General features: G+C 36.4%; 1 protein-coding gene across 9 annotated transcripts in view; it reads left to right on the forward strand.

The window, feature by feature from the left end:
• MYSM1 (Myb like, SWIRM and MPN domains 1) overlaps positions 1-17,476 on the forward strand; it is a 40,609-nt gene that overhangs the window by 2,248 nt on the left and 20,885 nt on the right. For 7 of the 9 annotated variants that reach the window (XR_006888566.1, XM_046660603.1, XM_046660604.1 and 4 more), the window contains exons 2-9: positions 2,205-2,283; positions 3,822-3,892; positions 5,818-5,895; positions 5,989-6,012; positions 7,135-7,213; positions 10,159-10,257; positions 12,452-13,224; positions 17,016-17,146. Coding sequence is in view for 8 of the 9 variants with exons in the window: in XM_046660603.1 (XP_046516559.1) it covers positions 2,205-2,283; positions 3,822-3,892; positions 5,818-5,895; positions 5,989-6,012; positions 7,135-7,213; positions 10,159-10,257; positions 12,452-13,224; positions 17,016-17,146 (1,334 nt within the window). In the remaining variant the exon portion in view is untranslated. Of the gene's footprint in view, positions 1-2,204; positions 2,284-3,821; positions 3,893-5,817; positions 5,896-5,988; positions 6,013-7,134; positions 7,214-10,158; positions 10,258-10,989; positions 11,091-12,451; positions 13,225-17,015; positions 17,147-17,476 lie in introns of those variants that run through there. The other 2 variants (XM_046660606.1, XM_046660610.1) reach the window with 2 other exon arrangements.

A 17,476-nucleotide genomic window follows, 5' to 3' on the forward strand; every position in this document is an offset into this window, starting at 1 on the left:
CTCTCAGGTGTATTCATCTCCTGTTTACACTCTGTTCACTAGGTCTGGGTTACTGTCACCTCTCTGGTATTTGTGTAATCACTCCCTCTTCACTGCTCCTTTCTTTTAAGCCCCCTTCTGTTCTTTCCTGAAGTTGGAGTAGTCTTTCTCACATCCAGTTCTGATCATGTTATTCCCTTCAATCCCCACATGGCTTTATTGCAAAATCATCGTTCTTTAACTTCTAGAGATCTGTGTGTTCAATGCCCCACCTACCTCGTTCATTCAATCATTCAGCAAATGTTAGATGGAGCACCTTTTATATACCAAGCCCTGGGTAGATAGCAGTTATCAGAACTGAGTGCTTGCTGTCATAGAACTAACATTCTTAGTGGATGAGACAGACAGTAACATATATATGCCAGATGGAGATAAGTGGAAAAAGATAAAAGAAGGTGGATGGCTTGTCAGCTTTTTCTCGTGTGCACCAGGAAAGGTCTGGAAAATGTTAACGTCTGAAACTACAGGACCTCAGAGGTCAATGTGGATCTAGTGGAGGGACTGGATTTGAAAAGGTGGGAAGCAACAGAATTGGCAACAAATTGGGTGTGCATTGTAAGGCAGTAAGGGCAGACTCAGATTTCTGACTTGGGCGACCAGAGGGATGGAGATGCCATTGGCTGAGATAGAGAACAATGGAAGTGTAGCAGATTCGCTAGGTGAGGTGAGCTAAGGCTTAAACATGTTGATGTGTAGTACTTATGGAGGTTCGGGTAGGTGTCCGGATGCATATGCCAGAGGTATGGATGTTGCTAGTCTTTGTGCCAGAGGTATGGATGTTGCTAGTCTTTGTTGAGGAATACTAGGTAAGAAGATGGCTGCAGTAAACTTGAAGTGATGCTAGTCCCACTTCCTGCACCCTTAGCAGACTAGTTAGTTAAGCACAGGCTTCCTTCTGCTGATAAAGTCTCAGAACCCTTTTTTTTTTCCTTTTAGATTAGCACCTGAGTAAACAACTGTTGCCAGTCTTTTTTTTTTTGCTTTTTCTCCCCAAATCTCCCCAGTACATAGTTGTGTATATTTTTAGTTGTGGGTCCCTCTAGTGTGGCATGTGGGATGCTGCAGCATGGCCTGATTAGTGGTGCCAGGTCTGCACCCAGGCTCCGAACCGGTGAAACCCTGGGCCACTGAGGCGGAGCGCGCGAACTTAACCACTCGGCCATGAGGCCGCCCGAGAACCCTTTGTTTAGCATTCCTGGTAGTCTCTGCCCAAGCAGAGTTGGCCCTTAAGTTCAAACCTTTTTGCCATCAACAGTTGAGGGAAATTACTGCTTTTAGTTCTTTGTGGACAGGCTGTTAGTCCCGCAATTTATTAGAACCACTGTAGCACTAATTGGAGATTTAAGAGTATAAACCTGTAGATAGGTTTTTGTAGTCTAATAGGTACAAAATTCCTACTGCTAGACTGGGTCTGGGAAAAGTCAGTAACTTAACTACGAAACTTGATAACTTTAAGGCATACAAAAGCAAACATTACATTTAATTATATCGTAGATTGGGCCTCCCCAAACTTAACTATTCAGTATTTTTTCTTAAAGTGAACAGTATGACTTTAGAGAGTTCTTATTAGTTCAATGAAAGGAGTGGGTAAATTAACAAAGTTTAAACTACCATGGACATAGAAAAGCCCCCAAATAACTTGTTAATTTTTTTTATTATATGAGTTGTTGTTGCAACAGTGCGTTTTCTTATATCTTCGCTTACTGCCCTTCAAGTATTTCCTATTTTGGTTCTTCCATCTATTCTTATTTTTTCTTCATTTTGAGGGTGGTGCTGTTGATAGTGTCTTTTATACTTTAACTAAAAAAAAATAATAGTGAAGTTGAATTCCTGTATGTACGTGGATACTCATCAAAAGACATTTGCAGTGTTGGTTCATAGCCACAGAGCATGTTGGGGTTACTGCTTTGGGGTATTTTTTTCCTCATGAAACAGAAGAAATGAACAGACGTGATGTGTAGCAGTTGAAATAGGGTGGCTTAAAGCCTCTCTGAATTTCACAGACCAAAGAGGTAAAGCAGGCGTTTCTGCAGTGTTAAATCTGTCACGGGGAGAAGGGAACTGGATATTTGCTTAACATCTACCACCTGCCAGTCACTGTGCTGTGTGAATTATATCCCTTAACTGGTATAATATCACTTTTGTACCCATTTTCTTTATTACAGAAGTGATGAAAATACAGCATCTGCTTTACAACAAGATTACTACCTTGATTCATCGTGGAGAACTCAGAATGGTTTTATTGTAAGTATTTTATGAAAATATCAGGTGCATTAAGCTATTACTAATTGCCCTACTTTTTTACTTGGTGCTAGTTCTCAGCAGTCGCAGAAGTAATATATTAAAATATTTTTCTTACTTTAAAAATAGAAGAAACTTATTCTTATTTCTTTTGACTTTGAAAAATGGCCTTTTGGGAAACAACTTTGGAGCCAGCTAGATTTAGGTACAAATCCTTACTCTACCACTTATAAATTTATGAGCCTCGGTTTCCTCATCTAAAAAGTGAGGATCATTGCAGGGTTCATGTCTTCATTTAGGAGTTATTTGCTGAGTACTTACTGTGTGCCAGACATTGGGCAAGGCTTGGGGGATGCAGCTATAATCAAGACAGACATGGTCCTGCTCTCAAGGAGCTTATATTCTAAAGGGGAGTCAGGTGATAAACAAGTAGACAAACTAATTATAGATCATGAAGAACATGAGCAAGATGCTAACTGAGTAACAGGTTGGGGAACCTGCTATAGATAAAGTTGTCAGTGAAGGAAACTGAGGAAGTGACATTTAAGTTGAAAAGTAATAGACAGTGAGGAGTAGATTTGTGAAGAGCTGAGGAAAAGCATTCTAGACAGAAGGACTAGCAGCACAAAGGCTCTGGTTGAAAGCCACTGTCTAAAACAGTGGGACAAGGGGAAGTGAGCTATGACAAGGGTGGAGAGGCAGAGGATAGCTCTGTCATACTTGTAGGACGCAAAGAGACCAGTTGGGAAACATTTGTCATAATCTAGGCAAGATTTCATGATGACTTGGCTTGAGGTTGTGGCGGAAGTGGACAGATGTAAATTATAGTTTAGAGGCAGAACTGCTTGGTAGGTTGGCTGTGGGCATTGAGCAAAAAGGACAGAATCCAGGACGATTCCTGGGTTTCTAGCGGGAATAACTTGAGGACTAGAGGTGCTATTTATAGAGTTGGGAAGACAGGGCAAGGATCAAGTGAGGGTATGTGATGTCAAGTTCTGTTTTGAATATGTTAAGTTTGAGAAGCCTACTAGATATCCAAGGGAAAGTTTTGAATGGGCAGTTGCATGTAACAGTCTAGACAGAGCTTGGAGAAGAGACCTGAGCTGAAAATGTTTGAGTTGTGAGAGTTGCAGCTGAGTATGATCATTTAAGGAGAGATTGTGGCTTATGGGAAAAAAGAGCAATGTGTTGAGTTTTGGAAATTGGCAAAATGCCTGACACCTAAATTGTTCCTCATATGTGACAGCCTTAGTTACTTTATAATGGGTAGGAGCCTGAGCCTTGGAATCCAACAGACTTGTGTGTCAGATCTCTGCTCTTCTACTTGAAATGCTAGCAGTGCTGTGGATGCATCAAAAGTATTGATGCTCACCTGCTAGTGTTATTGTGGGAATCAAAGATATGTCTGTGTGCTCAGTAAGTGGTGGCTTTATCATTTGTAATCATTGTATCATTTTATGTTTTTATTTAACAAAACATAGAAGCTAATTTCAAAAAGTAGTAAATAAAAAAGAAAAATATATTCTTCTCTTTTTTAATAGCCTTGGACTCTGGATAGCACCATCAGTGAAGAAAACAGAGCTGTCATTGAGAAAATGTTGTTGGAAGAAGAGTATCCTTTAATGATTATGAGGAAAGTAAGATTTCAGTGTTAAAAATCTGTAAGTGCAAAACTTACAAAAGACACCACTGTTGATTACTAGATGGATTTTATTTGGCCCCAGATAGCTTTTATATGGTATGTTGCCTGCCTATGCAGAAAGGAGCCTTTTATTCCTATGGTTCTATTTTATCACTGAGGCCGAGATCTAACTCAGTATTTTTGAGTTTCTGTTGTCAACCAACTCTTTATACTGTCTGAATATTGAGTAGAAATTATAGAATGTTCTAAATCAGCTGGAACCTTTAGTCCAAGCCTCCATTTTCAGTTATATAAGCTGAACCCCAGAGACATTAATTTGTCCAAGGACACAGAATTACAATATGAAAAAGTTCTTCTCTCTTCTTACTCTACCAATTTATAGGTGTTATGTGGGAGGAATCTAAGTAAAAAGGCGCAAAACAAATACCATAGGATGAAAATTTCCCCCCCAGGAATTGTATATCCTTACCCACAGTTCAGCCACTGACTTCTTGTCCTTGTTTCTTTTATCTATTTGTGATGTTGGCAACTTAACTTCTTTGGGACTCAGTTTTCTTATATGTCAAATGAAAGGATTGAACAAAATGATTTCTGATTTTATGATTTATAAAGATTATTAATAGTCTAATAAGTAGTGGTTTATTTTTAACTCTCTCATTTGTATTTCATGGATTTCTACTTCCTTTTTAAGCCAGAATTTCTCTGTTCCCTTTATTTCCAATTAGTGCTATGTTGATTTCAGAGTGTCTGTCTACCTTTAATTATCATAGGTTAACTCCTTTTAGGCTTTCTTATTCTCTATCGCCAAACATTGCAGTTATAGCCGAGATCATTGCTTTTCAGTAGAAAAATAGTGTGAGTTACATATATCATTTAAAATTTTCTAGTAGCCAGAGTAAGAGCAGGTGAAATTAATTTGAATATATTTTATTTAACCCAATGTATTTAAAATATTGTTATTTCAGCATTTAATCGATGTGAAAACATTATTGAGACATTTTGCATTCTTTGTTTCATACTCTTGGAAATCCATTGTGTATTTCATACTTATAGTACATCTCAGTTTGTGCTAGCCACATTTCAAGTAGTCAACAGCTATACGTGTGGCTGTTGGCTAATGTATTGAATAGTGCAATTGTAGATTCATGAATACTTCAGCAGTCACTGGTTCACTTCCAGATTTGGAAACGGAACCAGATTTGGAAACGGAAAAGTTGAGAGTAAAAGCTATGTGAGATCTTGAAGGATGGGGGTCATGTTTAGTTGTATCTTTGTCCTTAGCACTTGGTATGTAGCGTAGTGCCTCCCATACACACTGTACAGTGAGTATCGATTAAGTGAAGAGTGTGTGAGACTAACCTAGGAGTATCGCAGTCAGCTCGTTGTGAGAAGTTTGAGAGGGAGGCTCCCTGGTAGCTTCGACCTAAGTGTGTGCTATGTTTATTAGGGTGGAGAACAACCCTGACCTCTTCTCTTACGTTTAGAAATATGAAAGAAATACTCCTAGATTACCCTGGACAACCAATCAAATTCATCTATTACATTCTCCATATATTTTAGGAAAAAAGGTTTCAAGAAAACATTGAGGACGTTTCTTCTCTTAGCCACTTCTAATAGGGAAGCTAAGAGGAACTAGCATTTATGCAGCACACATTTGATGCAGGCACTGTGTTTGTGCGATTCCACAAGAAGTAGCTAATCCGTACGACAACCCTGTGAGGTATGAGCGTTTTATCAGAATCTTTCTAGACCTGGGCAGCATTTTCAGAGGGACTGGTTTAGCCGGGATTCAAATGTGACTGTCAAGAGTGTGCGAGGGCCTGCTTTATAGTAAAGTCGCATAAAAATTACATGACTTTATTATTGTTTTAAAAGTTTCTTTAATAATTACACAGGTATTATTTGTCTAAAAAATCACTTCCAGAAAAATTCTGTCTTGATCAAAAGGAAGATCATAAAAAATATATGAAAAGGTAAAATCTATTTATAATACTTTTGAAAGTCTGGACTGTATTTTTAAAAGATTCTTCACAAGCTTCCTTATTTTCTTTTTTCATGTGGTGCAGTGTGCAGAAAACAGCAAAAATCATGTATGTACTTATGTTTTATATTTTAAAACCTTTCTGATAAGTTAAAAATTATGGGAGAATTAAAAAATTATTGTTGGCCTGTGAAAAAGCCCTTTTGACCTTGGCTTATGCAAAAATATGAAATCGAAAATTTTTTTGTACAGATTTTGGAATGCCCCAAGATAATTTTATGATGTTACTTATTTGCCAGAATTTCTTTTATGGCCCTGCATAGGTAATTTCGTTAGATTATAGAAAAGACGGTTTCCTAGGGATTTGGGGGGAAATTTTTTAAAGCTGCTATCTATTAGGAATTGACCCGATTTCTCTTGCTCTGTCAGTTAATTTTCAGGCATTTCAAACAAAAATTTAATGTGAATTTGTGGCTTTTAAAAATTATCTGGAGAAATTAAATATTAACTATTTTATAAATATTCTTTCCCTATAACTGAAGAAAATTTGCTGTTATTTGGTGTTTGTAAACTTGCCTAACCTTAAGGGTTAGGTCTCTTAAAGGGCACACTTACAGATGTGCACTTGCCAGGAGCTTGAGTGCCGAGCAGACCTTGGCCTTTGCATTTTGCTGAATAAACAACAGCAACAAAAAATGAAGTGAATGAAAAGATTGATGGTTTGTTTGAATTAAATTAGTGAGCTTCATCACTATTTTTTAATTTCTTAAGGTACTGCATTTCAAAAGCAATAAACATAATGCCATAGTTTTTTCACTTCTTTTCTGGCTTGATATTTACATAGATTTACATGGAAGAATGAAAGAGAGAGAATATTTCTGGAGCCTGTGTAAGCTCTTCCATACGTTCAGGATTTGGAAACATTAATGTCTACTGCTTTTTGTCCATTTTAAGGAAGCCTGTTTGTCTTTTATCACATTGACTTCCCTTGATGTCTTCTAATGTTGTCTTCACTCAGACCCAAGGGTTGTGTTTGGGGGCTGTTACCCTCCTGAGCTAGAGAAGGCAGGGTGAATCTGTGCCCCAGGTGGAGGCTGCAGCCTTCTTCTTTTTAATTCTTAGACTCACAGTATTGAGTTTTTAGCCCTTGGCTCTCTATAACCTTTAGCTGCATAAGTATGGAATGTTCCATTTCAGAAATTTTTTTTGCAATTCCTTTTTTTCCCCTCAGGGTACACTCTCCTACAAAACCAGCCAGTTACTCAGTAAAGTGGACGATAGAAGAAAAAGAGCTGTTTGAACAAGGGCTGGTAAATAGAGCAATTTTTAATTTATAGTTAAGTAATTCTAGAAGCAAATATTGAATTACAGGGTGAAATTAATTTATAGAAACTGGAAATTTCTTTTCAAATACAGTAATCACACCTATATTTTTTTTGTAGAGTGATAATGTTTGTAGTATACAAGAGAATTCCTTTTAACTCATATCTAAATTACTAAAATATTAAAATAGATTTGGATCAGTATTTTAGATAATTTTCACTGTTTTTTTTTTGTTATTAAAAAAACCCAAGAAATTGAGCTATATCTACATACATGACACCAACTACCTGGATTAAAAGACAAAATTATTCAGTTATCTGATGTTTTTTCTCTTGAAAAAAACTTGTTGGGTAATTAGCTTTCTTTTTTATTCAGATATTTGGCATTGTACTCATGGTCTAAATATTTTAGCAAATTTAATTAAAGACCAGAAACATCTTTTGCATTTCTGTTACATTGAGATTTATTTAAATGTCTACAAGTTACATAATGGAAAATATATGTACGTCAATTTCTAAGTCTAAAAATACTCCTTAATATGAAGAAATCTTTAACGAAATATTCAGGAATTTTTCTTTTTTAACTATCGAGAGTAGATTGTATCTTTCCCTTTAATGTAATTGTTACTTAGTATTGTGCTAATTAATTTTGAAATTGTATATTTACATATATAGAATATTTATGTAGGATTCATGAATGCAAATTGAAATATCATTGTTAATGTTTCTACAGATCATGGAAACAAAATGTGCTTGTATTTTTATAGGTAGTCATCACTGTGACATCTATATATTCTTTGATGTTTTTATGTGAATACATAAACTATCTTGAGGGTTTTATCTCTTTCTGAGGTTTTTCTTCAGTACTGTCGATGTTTCTTATATTGATATTTAGTCTGTTGCATGATTGTCATTTATATAGTCTGACTTTAATGAACCAATCATTGATTTAAGATTGCTGACAGTTTTGGTGTTTTGCCCCTTAGCAAAGACCGTAGATAGATAGACAGACAGACAGACAGACAGACACAGATGCACAAACAGGTTGTGAATTTTTAGGTAATTATTTTTGGCATTGGCAGGGACTGTGTCTGCATGGTTCAAAATTCAGAAGGTGCCTGAAGTTGTGGGGTGTTAACTCTCCCTCTCACTCCTGTCTCAGCCTTCAGTTCTTTGCCTGATGTGACCATTGTCATCTGTTCTTTGTCTACCCTTCAAGAGAGATTTTGTCCCTATATAAACAAATACGCACTTATTTATATACATACGTAGATATCTACCTATATACATTAACAGATATTTTAAATTTACAATGTTTTCCCACAAAAATGCACATTGCTGTTGGCTGTAGTCTCAGCCTTTTTTTTTTTTTTTTTTTTTTTTAAGAAGACTGGTCCTGAGCTAGCATCCATGCTTATCTTCCTCTACTTTATACGTGGGATGCCTCCCACAGCATGGTGTGCCAAGCGGTGCCATGTTCGCACCCGGGATCCGAACCGGGGAACCCCAGGCCGCCGAAGCGGAATGTACGCACTTAACCGCTGCGCCACCGGGCCAGCCCCAGTCCCAGCCTTCTTAATCTATTAACAGAGTTTGATCATCGACTGAACTCGCTCAGGCTTGAGGGAGGGGAGTTACGTGGTACTGAATGATGAAGGGAGGTTTTTCCTTCCCTTTGTTGAGTATAAGCTGTCCCCTTCTCTGTTTTGAAATTGATGAATTTTTTTTTTGCTTCTCTTGTTAGTGTCCCCTCTCCAATATTTGTAGTGCCCAAGCCCCTACAATCCCAACTGGTCACACTTTATCCAGATCTTTCCTGTCTTCAAAACTGCCCCATGCTACTAAGTTATCGATTTGCCTTATCCCACAATAAAGATAACTAATTCTTCAGTAAGTTGATCTCAGCTAGTTAAGAAAAGTCTTAAATAATGAGTTTATACTTACTAATAATTTTCCCAGAAGTACTTTCAGTTGTAAGAAATTGTCCCTATGTCAGATTTCCTCATGAATACCAGAAATAAGTGTATACGTTAAGCTTTATCATTTGGGCCTGGTCTTTGAAGAGTATTTACTACCGTAGGTCATGACTGCTTGGCCTGTCGATCTGGCCCTGGGATCAGCTTCCCTGAGTTGTGGCTGGGGTTTTTTTTTTTCTCCCATAGTTTTAAGAATTCTAAAAACTTGGAATTGTTGAGCTACTTTAGGAAGTAGAGAGAATCTTATGTTGGAGATATCGTGAAGGAGATTTATGTGTCAAATGATAGACTTGATACCTAAAAATCCTTGTAGCTTTAAAGTTATATTGCATTCTTTTCTGTGCTTTGGAACACAGCAGAGCTCCCACCAGCTCTGTTTCCCACCGCGGCGTCAGTGTTAGCAGGCGCACAGCCTGTGACGGGAGAGGGGGCAGGGAGGCACTGGTTGCAGGTCGCTTCACGTGTGATTCACTCTTGGAAGTCAGTTTTCTGTAAAAGTATCTGCTATGGGATGTAATGGCTATTGTAACAGGTGGAATCTGGGTAAAAAAAAAATTTTTTAATTATTCAATTGATTCTATAAATGGAAAATATAACCTGCCTCCCTTTCAGGCACTTGTTTTTTTAAAAAAAATTTAGATTTGGAACATCATAGTATACAATATGAGTACGTGCTGTTAGGAATACGTAAAAATGATGGATCTTCGTTTAGATAGCTATAAAAAGAAAACCAATTTCTAAATAATTTTGGTCAGTTTTCAGAAGTCCAGATTCCAAAAGAAGAATGTGGGCTTTGATTTTCAGAGTCTTAGCTATGTATGAGGCTTCACTGTGTGTTTTAGGAAAGAAATAAAGATTGGGGGGTTTTTTAGGGTTTCTTTCTTAATGTGACAATTGCTTGGAATATTAGCAAGCAAGTTAATCAAAAGCTATTTCTTTTCCATTCTGATAACATAGGCTAAATTTGGCCGAAGGTGGACCAAAATTGCAAAGGTAGTTGGAAGTCGCACTGTTTTACAAGTGAAGAGTTATGCCAAACAGTACTTTAAAAATAAGGTAAGCAGAATATAAATATTCTAGTTAATAATGATAATATTTAAAATAAATAAATTTAGTAAGCAAAAATAGATCTTTAATTCAGGCATTGAAGTCTTAATATTCAAAGTTTTTATAGTGAAAGTATTTTATACCCATAAAGTACTCTACAAACGTTTATCTTCAAAAATGTCAAAGCATTATCTTCAGTGTTTTGAGTATTGCTATTAAATAGGTATTATGTTATTCCACTTAATTTCATACAGTTAATTAGAAGGACAAAATATTAATTGCTCAGAAACATCCTATAAAGCAAGTAGTATTCCACACAGAAAACCTTAAAGGTCATTGTTTCCTGGAAAATATCTTTTCTTTTTAAATATTTGCATTATAGAAACTTTTAAGAATGATTAGAGTTTAGGGGCCATAAATTCTAACATTATTCTAAGATCTGTTTAATAGCAGTGAAACTTTTACAATTGTTATGAAGAATTGTCTGAAAACTTTAATAAATTGCGGTCTTCAGAAAGATATACTTATGGTCTAGTTTCTTAATCTTTCAAGTAATCTGTCTTATATTCAACCATGTAGTTTCGATATTTAGAATTTTTTAATATGTTCTGCTTGAGTTCTAGGAACATAATGACATAGAATTGGAAGTATCTTAAGTGAAATTGGTGTTTTCTTTTAATGTAAAGAATGAGTTTTACCCTGTACACAAGATTTGTCTAACTTCGTGTCATTTGCGCGTAGGAAGTAAGTAGCGGAATGGCTTCCTCATGCGTCAGTCATCTCTTAGGTCTTCTCACCAAGCAAAAGCAAAAGCGTTTCCAAGGCAGCTCTCCAAGGTTGAGGTATTATGCAACAGAGTAAAGCTTAACTTGGTTATTCCTACTTCCAAGCTTCTTAGACTAGAACATGCAGTACATCTTGGAGTGTCAGTTTTATTCAAAGACTTGGGGCGAAAGGGTACATTTTAATATAAAAAGAGACATTAATATATTGTGAAATATAATGCAAAATTTTATCTGAATTTTTAAGATAAAAACAGAAGACTTTGAATAAATAGCAAGGTTGTTAAAAGCTATTTCAGGCTCTATGTCCAAATGTCCTTCTCCCTCCTGCTCCCCTTTTGTTCTCCACTACACAGGAAGCTAGTTAACCTCCAATACAAGATTCTGGGTTTCTCTTGTGCTGCAGGGTCTGTAAATAATCTCTTGGGGGGCTGTCATCCCTCGGGTATGTCGGTCACCTATAAGATTTTTCAAAAACTCTGTATGTAAAGATTTTATTTAAAATCATATATGCTCATTGACATTCATTTTCCTTTCCTTATTACATTATCAGATATTTATGGCAGATATAGAACATAATTTCATGCCTTAAATTATAAGCTCTATAATATTAGCACTATGTTAACCTGTGAAAAAGTTTTTTTTCTATTGTCTCTGTATTTAAGTGAAAGATGATTTTAATTTACCAAGTAGAGATATGTGAGATAGATTCCTTTAAATAAAGGATTATTTAGCTTTATAAATAATGATCAGAGGCTGGCCTGGTGCCGGAGTGGTTAAGTGCGCACATTCCACTTCAGCGGCCCGGGGTTTGCTGGTTCAGGTCCCAGATGCAGACATGGCACTGCTTGGCAAGCCATGCTGTGGTAGGCGTCCCACATATAAAGTAGAGGAAGATGGGCATGGATGTTATCTCAGAGCCAGTGTTCCTCAGCAAAAAGAGGAGGATTGGCAGCAGATGTTAGCTCAGAGCTAATCTTCCTCAAAAAAAAAAAAAAGAAAAAGATCAGCTGAGGTATCAGACATTCTGAGAAATAAGGCTTTGAAGATATTTTAATATCTTAGAGAAGATCTCTTAGTCTGGTAGTTGTTACTTGTTTCTCTGTGGTTCATCTGAGCCAGATCCCTATTTCAACCTTAATATTGAAAAATTAGTAGTAGTTCTTTATAGGTCATGATTATTTAATTAATGAAGATCACCAGACCATGAATGAGTCAACTATATTTATGGAAATTTTAAATGATTATCTTTTACATTTAAAATGCAGTTGTAAACCCTTTGAAGAAAAGCACAATAAAGATTTAATATACCATTGACATATACTCAGTTTAGTAGCATTGTATTTATCCTATTTTTTTGTGCCAGTGATTAAATTTTAAAATGTTGATATTATGGGGATTTCATCTTGATTTTTAATAAGGTAAAATTAGATGGTCCAGAGAAGGAAACACCAGATCAGAAGAACGGCAGTGATCTTCAGATTAAAAATGAAGATGAAGGCACAGAGGCGTGGACACCATCAGGTTTAAGGGGACGTGCCGATCCCAACTTGAATGCTGTCAAAATTGAAAAGTTATCTGATGATGAGGAAGTAAACATCACAGATGAGGCAGATGAGTTGACTGCTCAAGCTCCCCAAAAGAATCCTAGCAGTGATTTTTTATTAGACATTCCTAATAGTAAACATCATGAAACCAGTCAAGTAGAGGTCATTGCTTCTGACAGCCAGGAAGATCCCATTTCTAAATCTTCTAAGGAATATCTTCAGAATATAAAGCAAGGTGAGATGGAAACACTTTCAAGCTCAGGAATTTCATTTTGGACTGAAAAACAGAGCACAAGTGACAAAAAATCAGTTGAATTAAATGATCAGAAATGTAATAAACTGATGAAGAACTGTGATAAGCATGATGGAAATGGAGTAACAGATGATGCCAGGCACTTGCCTTCTCCAGAGCCTTGTGAGGCTCAGAAAGATTTGAGTGATAATGAAATGCTTTTTCATTCTTCCTGCCAAGTGGAGGAGGAGAGCCATGAGGAAGAAGAGCTGAAGCCACCAGAACAAGAAGTAGAAATAGATAGAGATGTCATTCAAGAAGAAGAAAAGCAAGCAATTCCTGAGTTTTTTGAGGGGCGACAAGCTAAAACACCAGAACGCTATTTGAAAATTAGGAATTACATTTTGGATCAGTGGTAAGGAAGAATTATATTTTAGATGCTATTTTAAGATTTAACGAACTCTAGAGTGTTTTAATTAGCCCTATGCAGAATTTAATATTGTACATTGCTAGTGATCCAGAGAGCTTTAACATGGTAATATACTTCAATAGGTAAGACTTAAAATTTCTCAGAGTGAAACTTTTTGAAAGTTTGGTCAATACTGTCTTCAATAGCTATTTTAACCCATCAGTCTATTCATTAAGAGTGTTTAGTCCTGGGAAAAAAAGGGAATAGATGATCGCCTTAAGAAGCCAGTTCTTAGGACAGTGTTAGGAAGGCGCAGAAAACACTGCTGCACTGGAAGATGGGGAGTGCCTTTCCCAGTCTGTCACGCACTTTGAAGTACAAAGAACGAAAACTTTGGTGACAGAAGGATAGTGTCATTAAATGTACTTGGGTTTCAGAAACCCTTCTAAATAGCTGCCTTAAATGCTTTCAGCTTTGACCTTGTAGCATAATATTTTAATAATTCCTTCATCCAGCTTCATTAGGATACAGGAATTTTCTGATACATGAAGTTTACCCTCCAAATTGTCAGTACCTTTTATTTGAATTATTTTAGTGAAGGATGGGGAACAAACCAAAAAACTTCCCGCCTTATTAGTCTAAGTGCTCTGAAAATAATTTGGATTTTTCATAATAGTTGAATTAAGGCATCATCAAACATTCATAGTTGTTACTGCTTCAGGAGCTACTGAATCGTGTAGGGCCATCTTTACAGAGGGCTTCTGCTATAACCTAGGAAGATTATCAGAGGAAAACAACCGGACTTATTAAAACCTTCATTTTGTACACACAATATTAAGTAATTTGGGTTTTAAAGATAGCCCTATTCTAAAAGAAAGATTTTTGGTCTTGTACTTGACTCGTGGTTATCTTGTAAATGGTTAAGATTGCTAAAAGTAAAACTTGTAGATAAGTGTGGTATCAGAGTAAAGAATATTTACGAGGTGCAATTCCTGACATTTGCCTAGTGCTTTACAGTTTACAGGGAGCTCTTTTGTGTCAGCTGTTTCCTCACAGCAATCCTGTAGAACCGGCGGGTGTTTGAAAGAGCAGTTCTGAGGTTGACCCGCCTTTGATTATGCAGCCAGCTACTGACAGAAGAAAGCCTTCTGTAGATCATTCTTCCCGTTATTTCACATTGCCTAATTCACACTATGAAAAAAGACAAATTAAATTAGCTCTCTATTGGTATCAAATTTGTTTTTGAAAATAAGAGTATGACTGGCCAAAATTGAAGGTCTTCAGAGTCATAACTAACTCAAAAATGTCTGTATAAATCATCAGTGAGTACTTAATGTTACTTTAATCAAATTCTGCTTGTTACTTTGAAGTTTTGATTTTAAATGAGGCAGAATAATTTATATAGGTAGTATAAATTATATGGCAGTAGTTTCCTAATGTCATTTGCCTTAGTTCATGAAACCGGTTGAATGTGGCTGTTTCACTATGGTGACTGAGCAGAACAGTGTGAAAGCAAGAAGAAAGGTTTTGTACAGGAACTCAAATGTGTGCTCTTCAGAAATAGAACAGAGTGATTAGGGACTGGAGGTGGTGTTAAAATAGAAGGAAGAGTTAGAGTTTTAAAAAGAAACAGAGGCCTGCTTGATTTGCTTGTGGCTTAAAGATCTTTTCATAAAAGCACATGGAATTGACTCCCTGTTTGGGGACACCTTTACTAAAATAGTAGCTGATACCATTATTGAAGGCCTGTCAAATGCTGTGCATTGTATTTAAATCATCTCCATTCCTCTTGACAACCTTGTCCTCATTTTGTGATATGAGAAAAGTGAGGTTCAGAGAGGAGAAGGAACTTGTTCTGGGTCACAGTAGGTGAAGGTGATTCCAGAGTCTGCAGTCCTGACTCATTATTTTCACACTTTCTGCTCGGCCCTCGACCCAGACTTCTTGCTCTGCCTGAATGATTCCGCCTCCCAGATCCTGACGAATCTTGCTTGTGCACAGAGGAAATTAGCGGCCTTCCCTGAGTGCCCTGTGTAAAGTAGCTCACATACCTTCTCTGTCTCATTCCATACCTTGTGTTTAATTTATCTTCATAGAACTTCCTACCACTGAAAATATTGTCTTTGTATTTGTGTGTAGTGTCCTCTTCCTCGCCATCCCCTGAGATAAAGCAGGCTCCACGAGGGCAGATCTTGGTTTTGTTCAGTTTCATCCCTAGTGCTTAGGACAGTGCTTGGGGCGCAGAAGGCGCTGTCTGTGCGGGGAAGCTGGAACCAGTGAGTCAGTGTGGATCTTCAACAGGGATTTTAGAGGCCTTGCTGTTGGTTCACTGCTGGACTAGCGCTGGGCTCTGTTTGAAGCCTTTGACTCGATTGATCCTTGATTAGATCAGTTCACTTCTGGATTCTGACAGTTCTTTGGTAGCCTCTTATACTGTGCTCATTCCTGCTTCCCCGCTCCCGTTTGTGCGGTTCGTTTCCTTTTCTTGGAAGACACTGAAATCTCAGCTTTTCAGCGGAACTTCTGATACCTCCCACATCACAAATTACTTTTTACCCTCCCTGAACGTGTGTAGAATTTATGATTTTAAACTTGGTCTCTGCTTAGAGGCCTTCCCTAGACACCCTGTGTAAAATCTCTGTGCCTGTTTGTCTCACCCGCTCCCCTTAGCCTTCTTACTTTTCCTTCCTAGCACTTACTGCTACCTGACAATATCATACGTATTATTCATAAATGTATTGACTGTCTCCGCCATTAGAATGTAAGGTCAGGAACTTTGTGTTCATCTCTGTATCCTTAGTGCATAGAACAATGCCTGGTGCGTAGGACACAAAATAAGTATTTATAGAATAAAATAAAGATTGAATAAGAAATACCTATGTTATACGAGCTATCTGAATACTTGGTTTATAATATGTGTTTCAGCCCTGACTGTCACTTCCTTAAGTAAGTGCTTTAATCCTTCTCATCTTGTTGTTTCCTCATCTCTAAAATAAGAATAAGAAAATCTACTCTGTAGAGTTGTTGTGAGGATTAAGGTTATGTAACTCTTAGTACAGCACCTACACTTAGTACACTTAGGCTAGCATAAGCACTCAGTCATCGTTGCTACTATTATTGGGGTCACTGTTACTCTTAAACTTTATATTCTACTATCTGGCATGGTACATTAAGTATATTCAGTAAACATGTGTTTTATTATATACCTCTTATTTCTTTCATAGTCTCTGGACGTTTCTTGATTCCTTTGGAATCTTCTGTACTATCTATTTCTGTTTTCTACCGAGAGTAAGCACTTAATATTTATTGGTATAATGGTTAAAAACTAATGAAACTTTTAAGCATTTATAAGGTAGCTTATAATTATAAGATACTGTCCAGTAAAGTAAAAGTAGATGAACACAAGTAATATATTAAAAATTCAAAAAGTTTAATACTAAATACTTTCAATATATTATGAAAGTGCCCTTTTTATTCAAAGATTCGTCTTGAATTTGGATCTGTAGATAAGTAAGCTTCTGAACTTCAAAGTTGTGGGATAACTGGAATCTATTGAATTTAATATTGAGGAAGAAACGTGTAAAAGTCACACTATACTTGTAAGTTATTGTATTATTTAAAGGTATTTTAGAAAAAAGTACACTTGGGTGTTATATATTAACATTGTATTTACTACACGTTTACATATTAGAGGGAGTAAATTTTTAAGATGTTTCAGATATTAAAAGTTTTCTCCAGAAATCTTTTTTTCATGTTTTTGTTTATCCAAAATAATTGTACTTCCATCTCTTAATTAGGGAGATATGCAAACCGAAATACTTAAATAAGACCTCAGTACGTCCTGGCCTGAAGAACTGTGGGGATGTTAATTGTATTGGACGGATTCATACATACCTCGAGTTGATAGGAGCAATCAATTTTGGATGTGGTAAAAATAAAAACCCAACAGCACCTTTACTCAACCTTTTTCATCCTCATAGCACCTCTTAATTTCTTCAATGCTTAGAATTCAAGTAGATTTAGTATAGATATAGAATTCAGAAAGATGATCTAACATTATGGAATAAATGTGTTACTGATATTTTGTTGTAAAACAGATTTCTGTTGATTATACTGTATTTCCCTTTAATCTAGAGTGAAAATTGGTGGTGTGATTTTTAAGGGAAAAATATTCAGTCTAAGTAGTAGAAATAATTTAAGAATACAGTTCTTTGTCAAGTAAAAGTAATTTTATGAAAAGTCTAATAGCCCATTTAAT

This window comes from Equus quagga, chromosome 5, assembly GCF_021613505.1.
Source record: "Equus quagga isolate Etosha38 chromosome 5, UCLA_HA_Equagga_1.0, whole genome shotgun sequence".
NCBI lineage: Eukaryota > Metazoa > Chordata > Mammalia > Perissodactyla > Equidae > Equus > Equus quagga.